This window comes from Hemibagrus wyckioides, linkage group LG29 (genome assembly GCF_019097595.1).
Source record: "Hemibagrus wyckioides isolate EC202008001 linkage group LG29, SWU_Hwy_1.0, whole genome shotgun sequence".
Taxonomy (NCBI): Eukaryota; Metazoa; Chordata; class Actinopteri; order Siluriformes; family Bagridae; genus Hemibagrus; species Hemibagrus wyckioides.
Window position 1 is genome coordinate 1,067,337 of NC_080738.1, and position 11,843 is coordinate 1,079,179.

Consider the following 11,843-nt stretch of genomic DNA (forward strand, 5'->3'; position numbering starts at 1 on the left):
CATCTACACACACACACACATACACACACACATACACATGCACACAAACACAACACTCACGAACACACACAAAGACACAAACACACACAAACACACACATATACAAACAACACTAACAACCACACACACACACATACATATAACACTCACAAACACTACACACACACACACACACAACACTCACAAACACACATCTACACACACATCTACACACACAAACACATACACACAACACTCACAAACACACATCTACACACACATCTACACACACAAACACATACACACAACACTCACAAACACACATCTACACACACAAACACATACACACAACACTCACAAACACACATCTACACACACATCTACACACACAAACACATACACACAACACTCACAAACACACATCTACACACAGAAACACATACACACAACACTCACAAACACACATCTACACACACAAACACATACACACAACACTCACAAACACACATCTACACACACAAACACATACACACAACACTCACAAACACACATCTACACACACAAACACATACACATACACACAACACTCACAAACTCACACGTACACACACATCTACACACACAAACACATACACACAACACTCAGAAACTCACATCTACACACACATCTACACACACAAACACATACACACAACACTCACAAACACACATCTACACACACAAACACATACACACAACACTCACAAACACACATCTACACACACAAACACATACACACAACACTCACATATACACACACACACACACAAACATCTACACACATATACACACACACACACTCTCACATATACATGCACACACACATGCAGACATCTACACACACACACACACATATACATGTTCTCCTCTTCCTGGAGACCTGGATCCCTGACCCTGAGGAGGATCTGCACCAGACACACACACACACACACGCCTCATTTATATCACACCACTTCAAATATTAATCACAAGCCCCACCTCAACAATTAATCACAAGCCCCTTAACGATTGATCACAAGCTCTGCTGCATCTATCAATCACAAGCCCCTCCTCATCTATTAATCACAAGCCCCTCCTCAACTATTAATCACAAGCCCTGCCTCATTTATTAATCACAAGCCTTGCCTCAACTATTAATCTCAATCCCCACCTCAAGTATTAATCACAAGCCCTGCCTCAACAACTAATCACAAGCCCTGCCTCATCTATCAATCACAAGCACCACCTCATCTATCAATCACAAGCACCACCTCATCTATCAATCACAAGCACCACCTCATCTATCAATCACAAGCACCACCTCATCTATCAATCACAAGCACCACCTCATCTATCAATCACAAGCACCACCTCATCTATCAATCACAAGCACCACCTCATCTATCAATCACAAGCACCACCTCATCTATCAATCACAAGCACCACCTCATCTATCAATCACAAGCCCCACCTCATCTATCAATCACAAGCACCACCTCATCTATCAATCACAAGCACCACCTCATCTATCAATCACAAGCCCTGCCTCATCTATCAATCACAAGCACCACCTCATCTATCAATCACAAGCACCACCTCATCTATCAATCACAAGCCCCACCTCATCTATCAATCACAAGCCCCACCTCATCTATCAATCACAAGCCCTGCCTCATCTATCAATCGCAAGCCCCGCCTCATTTATTAATCATAAGCCCCACCTTAACGATTGATCACAAGCCCCACCTTAACAATTAGTCTATCACTATATATACACTGTGTGTAGTGTGTAGCACTGTGTTGTTTATTGTGTATTGTGACTCTGTACATGTTTATTGTGTTTATCTAGTGTAACCTCACCGTACATCTCGTCTGCTTCACAAGCTGCTCCTGAAGGAGAAGTTCACTCTGAGGAACCACACGTGTCACACTGCTGGAGTCTGGAGGCATCAGGGGAGCATGAGGAGGATCTGTACCGAGAAAAAAAAAGAGAACCGAAATCAGTAGAGGGAACTTTAAACTGCAAGCTCATCACCCACAAAACTACACACACCCACTCACACACACACACACACACAAACACACACACACAAACACACACACACACACACACATAAACACACACACAAACACACACACACATAAACACACACACAAACACACACACCCACACACACAAACACACACACCCACACACACAAACACACACACACACATAAACACACACACAAACACACACACACCCACACACACAAACACACACACACACACACACACATAAACACACACACAAACACACACACACCCACACACACAAACACACACACACACACACACACATAAACACACACACAAACACACCCACTCACACACACACACACACTAACACACACAGTCACTGTACTTCATTTTATAACACACACACACACACCCACTCACAGACACAAACACACACACACACACCCACTCACAGACACAAACACACACACACACACGCAGAGTATAAAACCCTGCTCCAAGGCTCCTGACCTCGCATCATTTCCAACATCCTGAAGACATCCGAAAACTCAAAGACGTCCATCATCGGATTTCACAGTAGAGAAAGAGAAAGTTCAGTGTGCGGTTCTTTCCTCTTCTTTCTAACCAAGATGGTGAAGTGGATGGTTGTGCTGCTGGTGTTAGCTCCTGGAAGCCTCTCGCTCAGTGGACGAGGTAGGATTCATTGTTCCTGTGCTGTTGACCACAGTGAGGGTCAGAGAGGTCATGGTATGAAGTCTGGTGTTTAGGAGAAGTTTGTGCTGCTGACTGAGAACTTTATAAATAATTAAAAGAGTTTAATAAATGTCTAATAAAACCCTTCGTTCCCTTCTGCAGAACCAGACTTTTTCAGTCCATGGAGCTGCAAAGAGCTGATGAACAGATATAAACTCACTGATGGTATGTGTGATAATGACTTCTTATAAATCAGTCCAGCATCAGAGTGTCACTCAGCACTACAGTGGGGAAGGTGGGGTTTGAATTATTTATCCCTGTTCCTGCAGACGGTCTTTATTTCCTGAGCACGCCGAGCGGTGTGGTGTATCAGACCTACTGTGACATGACCACTGCAGGAGGAGGATGGACTCTGGTGGCCAGTGTTCACGAGAACAACATGTACGGGAAATGCACCACCGGTCAGTGCTCCAACATTATCTCTTAATTTTAATACAATTCACCTAATGTTTATCTAATGCTCTGTTTATTTAACTCTCCTCTAACGTTTATCTAACGTTTATCTAATGCTCCTCTAACATTTATCTAACGTTTATCTAACGCTCCTCTAATGGTTATCTAACGCTCCTCTAACGTTCCTCTAACTTTTATCTAACACTCCTATAACGTTTCTCTAATGGTCCTCGAACATGTATCTAACGCTCTTCTAACGTTTATCTAACATTTATCTAACGCTCCTCTAATGTTTATCTAACGCTTCTCTAACGTTTATCTAATGCTCCTCTAACATTTATCTAACACTCCTCTAACGCTCCTCTAACATTTATCTAATGTTTATCTAACGCTCCTCTAACATTTATTTAATACTCCTCTAACGCTCCTCTAACATTTATCTAATGCTCCTCTAACACTTCTCTAACATTTATCTAATGTTTATCTAATGCTCCTCTAATGTTTATTTAACATTTATCTAATGCTCCTCTAACATTTATTTAATACTCCTCTAACGCTTCTCTAACGTTTATCTAATGTTTATCTAACACTCCTCTAACGTTTATCTAACGCTCCTCTAATGCTTCTCTAATGTTTTTCTAACGTTCATCTAATGCTCCTCTAATGCTTCTCTAACGTTTATCTAATGTTTATCTAACACTCCTCTAACATTTATCTAACGGTCCTCAAACGTTTGTTTAACGCTCCTCTAACATTTATCTAACGTTTATCTAACGCTCCTCTAACGCTCCTCAAATGTTTGTTTAATGCTCCTCTAACGTTTATCTAATGCTCCTCAAACGTTTGTATAACGCTCCACTAACATTTATCTAACACTCCTCTAACATTTATCTAACGTTTATCTAACGCTCCTCTAACGCTCTTCAAACATTTGTTTAACGCCCCTCTAACGTTTATCCAACGCTCCTCTAATGTTTCTCTAAAGCTCCTCTATCTTTTATCTAACGCTCCTCTAACGTTTATCTAACGTTTATCTAACGCTCCTCTAACATTTATGTAACGCTCCTATAACGTTTATCTAACGCTCCTCTAACATTTATGTAACGCTCCTATAACGTTTATCTAACGCTCCTCTAATGCTACTCTAATGTTTATCTAACGCTCCTCTAACACTCCCCTAACGTTTATCTAATGCTCCACTAACACTCCCCTAACGTTTATCTAACGCTCCTGTAATGTTTATCTAATGCTCCTCTAATGTTTATCTAACACTCCTCTAATGCTTCTCTAACGTTTGTTTAATGCTCCTCTAACGTTTATCTAACGCTCCTCAAATGTTTGTTTAACGCTCCTCTAACATTTATCTAATGCTCCTCTAACACTCTTCAAACATTTGTTTAACGCCCCTCTAACGTTTATCTAACGCTCCTCTAATGTTTCTCTAAAGCTCCTATATCTTTTATCTAACGCTCCTCTAACGTTTATCTAACGTTTATGTAACGCTCCTCTAACATTTATGTAACGCTCCTCTAACATTTATCTAATGCTCCTCTAACACTCTTCAAACATTTGTTTAACGCCCCTCTAACGTTTATCTAACGCTCCTCTAATGTTTCTCTAAAGCTCCTATATCTTTTATCTAACGCTCCTCTAACGTTTATCTAACGTTTATGTAACGCTCCTCTAACATTTATGTAACGCTCCTCTAACGTTTATCTAACGCTCCTCTAATGCTACTCTAACATTTATCTAACGCTCCTCTAACACTCCCCTAACGTTTATCTAACACTCCTCTAACGTTTATCTAACGCTCCTCTAACACTCTTCAAACATTTGTTTAACGCCCCTCTAACGTTTATCTAACGCTCCTCTAATGTTTCTCTAAAGCTCCTATATCTTTTATCTAACGCTCCTCTAACGTTTATCTAACGTTTATCTAACGCTCCTCTAACATTTATGTAACGCTCCTCTAACGTTTATCTAACGCTCCTCTAACACTCCCCTAACGTTTATCTAACGCTCCTGTAATGTTTATCTAATGCTCCTCTAATGTTTATCTAACACTCCTCTAGCGTTTATCTAACGCTCCTCTAATGCTACTCTAATGTTTATCTAACGCTCCTCTAACACTCCCCTAACGTTTATCTAACGCTCCTCTAACACTCCCCTAACGTTTATCTAACGCTCCTCTAACACTCCCCTAACGTTTATCTAACGCTCCTCTAACACTCCCCTAACGTTTATCTAACGCTCCTCTAACACTCCCCTAACGTTTATCTAACGCTCCTCTAACACTCCCCTAACGTTTATCTAACGCTCCTCTAACACTCCCCTAACGTTTATCTAACGCTCCTCTAACACTCCCCTAACGTTTATCTAACGCTCCTCTAACACTCCCCTAACGTTTATCTAACGCTCCTCTAACACTCCCCTAACGTTTATCTAACGCTCCTCTAACACTCCCCTAACGTTTATCTAACGCTCCTCTAACACTCCCCTAACGTTTATCTAACGCTCCTGTAATGTTTATCTAATGCTCCTCTAATGTTTATCTAACACTCCTCTAGCGTTTATCTAACACTCCCCTAACATTTATCTAACGTTCCTCTAACGTTTATCTAACGTTCTTCTAACGTTTATCTAACACTCCCCTAACATTTATCTAATGTTCTTCTAACGTTTATCTAACAATCCTCTAATGTTTATCTAATGCTGCTCTGATGTTTATCTAACACTCCTCTAGCGTTTATCTAACGCTCCTCTAACGTTTATCTAACGCTCCTCTAACGTTTATCTAACACTCCTCTAACGCTCCTCTAACGTTTATCTAATGCTCCTCTAACGTTTATCTAACACTCCTCTAACGCTCCTCTAGCGTTTATCTAACGCTCCTCTAACGTTTATCTAACACTCCTCTAACGCTCCTCTAACGTTTATCTAACGCTCCTCTAACGTTTATCTAACACTCCTCTAACGCTCCTCTAACGTTTATCTAACGCTCCTCTAACGTTTATCTAACACTCCTCTAACGCTCCTCTAACGTTTATCTAACACTCCTCTAACGCTCCTCTAACGTTTATCTAACACTCCTCTAACGCTCCTCTAACGTTTATCTAACACTCCTCTAACGCTCCTCTAACGTTTATCTAACGCTCCTCTAACACTCCCCTAACGTTTATCTAACGATCCTCTAATGCTCCTCTAACGTTTATCTAACGCTCCTCTAACGCTCCTCTAACGTTTATCTAACACTCCTCTAACGCTCCTCTAGCGTTTATCTAACGCTCCTCTAACGTTTATCTAACACTCCTCTAACGCTCCTCTAGCGTTTATCTAACGCTCCTCTAACGTTTATCTAACACTCCTCTAACGCTCCTCTAGCGTTTATCTAACGCTCCTCTAACGTTTATCTAACACTCCTCTAACGCTCCTCTAGCGTTTATCTAATGATCCTCAAACATTTATTGCACAGACAGATTTAACAGATTTCCTCGTGGCACATTGACTAATTTTATTATGGTCACACTCTGAAACAACAATAAAACACACAAGAAACAAATTAGTTTTGCCATGTGTTGTAATGAATTAGCAGGTTGTGACTTATTCATCTACATGTGAGGTTCTCCTGCTGTAACCTGCTATTACAGGTTAAAGTGATGTTAACCTACAATATTCATCAGTGTACTTCATAAATGATAGGTACATTATTAATAACAACTAAATCAATAAACAAATATATATATATACAGGGTGGACTTAACCAATAAACGAGGTAAGCAGCTGCTTAGGGCCCTGGGGAATTGGGGGCCCTGGCCAACACCAAGAAGCCTATATAAATCATATAGTACTTATTACTTTTCTATCATATATTGTATGGTCTGTCTATAACCATTAATATTTTAATGTTTTTATTACATTTTTTCAAATGCGGGCCTCCCCCATGATTCATGACTAGTGGAACATTCCTATCATACTGCACATGTGCGAGGTGTGAGCGGTTCAGAGACTGTCAGATGAGAGTAGAGCAGAGGTAGATTTAGATAGAGCACGCAAAAGTGAGAATTTTATACATTTGGAACAAATTTAGAAATAAAAAATGAAACGCAGCTACCCCAGTGGAGCTGAAAAAAGGAGGAGAAAAGAGGATATAAAAAAGAATGTGGCTAAACTCCCCAAAGTTCTTTTTTCTCACAAACTCCCACAGTTAGTGCTGCTCCCACAGAAGCTGCAGCAGCCCCTCTCCTGTGTTTTGTGAATTCAATTTTATTTAATTTTACATGTAACGGTTCCAGGTTACAGAAATTCTGATGCATTAATATTAAAATGTAATCATAAACATGGTTAATTAACTGTAAATAGTTAATTAGTGAATTTAGTTTATTTAGTGAATTTAGTAAATTTAGTGAATTTATTGTATTTAATTTTACATTAAGAAAATAAAAGTTCTACTTTAAAGATATTTTTAACATACAGTTTATTTACAAAAAAAAAAAAAAAAAACAGAATGAAAAATATATATAGAGGAAGAGAGTGTGTTCAAAAGCCCAATACCTGGAATCGCTTAGGGCCCCCAAATCACTAAGTCCACCCCTGTATACATATCTGCAATGGTTTTTACCACTACATAACACTCCTCTAATGTTTATCTAACACTCCTCTAATGTTTATCTAACACTCCTCCTCTAACATTTATCTAACGCTCCTCAAACATTTATCTAATGCTCCTCTAACATTTCTCTAATCTAAAGGAGATCGCTGGTCCAGTCAGCAGGGTGGAAATTCGAACTCACCTGATGGAGACGGATCGTGGAGTAACACCGTGACATTCGGCACTGCAGAAGCTGCAACCAGCGATGACTTTAAGGTCCAAATCCAAATAAATCCACACACAAACCTGACCACATGAGAGACTGGAAGAAATATCATTAAAGTATTCTGACATTTACACTTATAACAATATGGAGCTCCATAAACACACTCATGGTGTTCCATAGACACCTCATTCCCACACGAGGAGACCGTTCTTCATCCTCCTGCTTTATCCCACAGAATCCTGGGTATTATGACATCACAGCGGAGGACGTGGCAGTGTGGCACGTTCCTAATAATGAGCGAGTGGATCGCTGGAAACAAACCTCCTTCCTGCGCTACCACACAGAGACCAAATTCCTCAGCAGCTATGGAGGAAACCTCTACAGTCTCTTCAAGGTGATACAGAGAACACATCCTTAATGTGCTTAAACTCCACAAGCTGCTAAACAATGAACATAGTTGAATATATAGCTACAAACTAATGCTAACTACTTCCATAACCTACAGCGTAGTGTGGAGCTGGTAATGTTCCTTCATATTCCTGTAATGCTCCTAGAATGTTTCTCTAACACTGATCTAATGCTCCTATAACAGTCCCCTAATATTCCTCTAACATCCTCTAATGTTCCTCTAATGTTCTTCTAACGTTCCTCTAATGTTCCTCTAATGTTCCTTTATCACTCAGACAGTTCCTGTAGACCAGTGTATAGTTTCAGTCTTTCCTTTAATCCAGTCTTCTCCTGATTCCAGCAATTCCCAGTGAAGTACAACGCAGGAAGTTGTCCTGCTAACCACGGCCCCACTGTTCCTGTAGCCTACGATGTTGGAGACGCCACGTCTAACCACAACCAGTTCGGACCCCATGTCAGAGGTGGAGTACAGAGAATAAAAGTGGAGCTAAATGAAACACACTCAGTGTGAAGAAGCTACTGACCAGAGTTAGAGTTTATTTCATGGCCAGTCCTCACATTTACAGCTCATCCTCAAACACCAGCTAACGGCTTATACAGTAGATTTTGTTGAGGACGTGGTGTTTGCGAGCCTAGCGTTTAGCAGGAAGAATGATTGACATGACAGTTGGGCTGTAGAATTCCCGGTTACTATGACAACCAGCCTTCTGCCTCCCAAACCCATCGTACTCCTCTACTAAAAAGTGTGTGAGAGACAATAAACAATAATACAGAGCTGCTTTTTGCGCCGACTCAGTCCGTGATGTCACAACAACGCAAACGTTAAATGGTTGTTGCCATGGTAACCTTGTATTCTGAGAGGTTTAGCAAGATTACTAGCGGTTATTTAATCAACTGGCTAATTTAGCTAGTGTTATTGACATTAAACACAGTAAATGAGTCATTATACTACACTGAGTATTCTAATTGTTTTAAATATATGTCTTAATGTCTCCTCAGCGAACTCTGTCCCAGGATTCATCACATTCCGAGCCATAAACAATGAAAGAGCGGCCATGGCGATCTGCTTGGGAATCAAACCCACAAGCTGTCACACCGAACACGTGAGAATGAACCCTGTTCAGTTCACACTCTGATTAGATTCATTAGGGTTTAATTAATACTGTTCATATTATTAAGACAGCAGGACACTTCTGAGATAAAGTCTGTCTCTATGGGAACACATCTGCCCCTTTCACATCCTCATTCACCTCAAATTTAAAGGCAGCTTCCACAAAACACAATGATCAAAACACCACACCCCCCTGGAGTCATTTACAAACAGAACTGAATCAAATGAGTCATTTGCATATGTAAATGAATCAACCGAGGAATCGTTTACAAACACAAGTTCCAGGTCTGCACACCGTAAGTTGCTAGTTGTTGCTACTAGTTATGACTAGTTTGTGGTGAAACTGTAGAGTTAATGAGCTGAAGCAAGACTGATCACACTGTCTCAATAATCCATGAATAAAATGTGATGCTCTGTATGTGTGTGTATGTGTGTGTGTGTGTGTGTATGTATGTGTGTGTGTGTGTGTGTGTGTGTGTGTGTAGAGCTGTATCGGAGGATGTGGCTATTTTCCTGAAGCATCTCCGAGGCAGTGTGGTGATTTCACCAGTTTGGACTGGGACGGTTACGGTACTCACGCCGGCTGGAGCGCCAGTAAACAGATCACAGAGGCAGCGGTGCTCATCTTCTACCGCTGAGACCCTGAACATACACCAGATCTTCAGGAATTTGTTTAACAAACTACACGGATTAACAGAATAAATGATTTTTAATGCTGACTCTCAGAACTGTGTGTGTTTTTGTTAAAACCTGCACCACCATGCATTCTAACAGCTTCATTATTACTGCACAGAGCTTTAGATACAGAGATTCATTAGACGTCTTCACACTAAGACCTCGGGTTCTTAGTGTGGGTTCCTCACAGAACCTACAGACGGTGACTGAAGAAATCCTCACGGTTCTAGATGAGAATCACATTATAGCTGTAAATAAACATAAATCACCAAAAATGTCCAGATCCAACTCTTCTTCTTAAGATTTTCTTCTAAAACATTCTCCTTCACGTGTCGTTTTTGATGGACAAGCCGTTCCTCAGGACCTGCGTGCATCCACACCGAGTCAATAAAAGTCCCCAAGAAGTTTGAAAGAGATTTTAATGTCAAAAAATTCAAACTTGTACATAACTGTAACATACCAAACAGCTCCAGAGCCCTCATTCAGTGTTTCTCATCACAAACACAAAGCGAACCGATTCACTGACTCGTCAACTCATCGATTCAATGATTCATCGATTCATCAGTTTCGTCACATCCAAGCAAAATAAGAAATACATTTTCCTCATTAAGTGCAGATTAAACGCCGTTAGCATGCCGTTCGGGTTAAAGTTCATGGCCGTCTCTCCGTGTGCGACGGTACGTGAGTCGAGTGCTGGTTAAAAAAAGCTCGGAGATGATTAATGAATCAGTTAAAGAGAAACGTGCATTAGAAAAAAGGAGAAGATACAGAGGAGTTCATTTACACCCTGAACTGTACAGGAATAATTACACACTGCTCTAGAACAGCAGGTTTAGCCTACAAAGAACACACACACACACACACACACACACACAGTCATATTTTAGTTTAGGTTTTTGTTTTGTTTTGTTTTTTAATCACTCGTTTTTCGGCTCCAGATCTCCAGAGTCCAGTGTGAAGCTCAAAATGAGAGAAATGATGGATGATGGAACGGAGGTGAAAGGAACGGTTCCACACACACACATGAAAAAATAGGAAAGGTGTGTTCGGTTGGACTGAAGCTATGAGGCTAGCGCTAACGTTGCTAACAGGATTTCCACGCATGTTTAAACCACACACTCGCCTCGGGAGTCATCAGCTGGTTCAACAACAAGAAAGCTGCAGATTCATTCACATTACCGTGATCATATTAAACACTTCCAACGTTCAAACTCCGCCCTCAGATTTTAGGCCATGCCCCCCCCTACCTGAGTGTGACGCCGGTGTGGACTGACACCAGACTGTGTGCTGAGGAAGAAAGTTTATTTCTCTCTGGGACTTTTATCCTTCTATCTGTGTTCGCTAAACTGGTGGCCATAAAACTCTGCTAACTTGTTAGCGATGTTAGCCTCGCAGCGCCAGTGAAGAGCTAACGAAGGAAAATTCATACGCATTACATTTTACTTTATCCTCTCAAATTCGTCCCAAAGTGTACTCTCAGAAGAACAGGTTCCGTCAGCGTTCTTTACAAGGTTCTTATGTGCTGGATGAACTTGTTCTTCACATGGCACTGAATAAAGCTCTGCATGGAGGGATGAACTGGGGGGAAGGGATGAAAAGAGGCCAAAGAGAGAGAAAAATAAAAGAGAAGACAAACGACAGCAAGAATAAAAAAAAGAGAAATGGAAATTAGC

At 40.7% G+C, this 11,843-nt stretch overlaps 1 protein-coding gene across 1 annotated transcript; it reads left to right on the forward strand.

The window, feature by feature from the left end:
• The first annotated feature begins 2,477 nt into the window (after positions 1 to 2,477).
• LOC131349500 (intelectin-like) lies at positions 2,478 to 10,214 on the forward strand. The gene is made up of 8 exons (XM_058385249.1): positions 2,478 to 2,709; positions 2,872 to 2,934; positions 3,039 to 3,170; positions 7,911 to 8,026; positions 8,212 to 8,370; positions 8,725 to 8,845; positions 9,384 to 9,487; positions 9,981 to 10,214. Exons 1-8 carry the CDS (start codon positions 2,646 to 2,648, stop codon positions 10,131 to 10,133), a joined length of 912 nt encoding a protein of 303 aa, XP_058241232.1. The 5' UTR covers positions 2,478 to 2,645; the 3' UTR covers positions 10,134 to 10,214.
• Positions 10,215 to 11,843: the final 1,629 nt, after the last annotated feature.

What these genes read in the sequence shown, in the direction of transcription:
- LOC131349500 (XM_058385249.1), top strand. Translation starts at nt 2,646, where the DNA reads ATGGTGAAGTGGATGGTTGTGCTGCTGGTGTTAGCTCCTGGAAGCCTC. An exon ending in GTTCGGACCCCATGTCAGAG is followed by an intron (nt 8,846 to 9,383) that starts GTGGAGTACAGA and finishes ATGTCTCCTCAG; the next exon opens with CGAACTCTGTCCCAGGATTC. An exon ending in CAAGCTGTCACACCGAACAC is followed by an intron (nt 9,488 to 9,980) that starts GTGAGAATGAAC and finishes GTGTGTGTGTAG; the next exon opens with AGCTGTATCGGAGGATGTGG.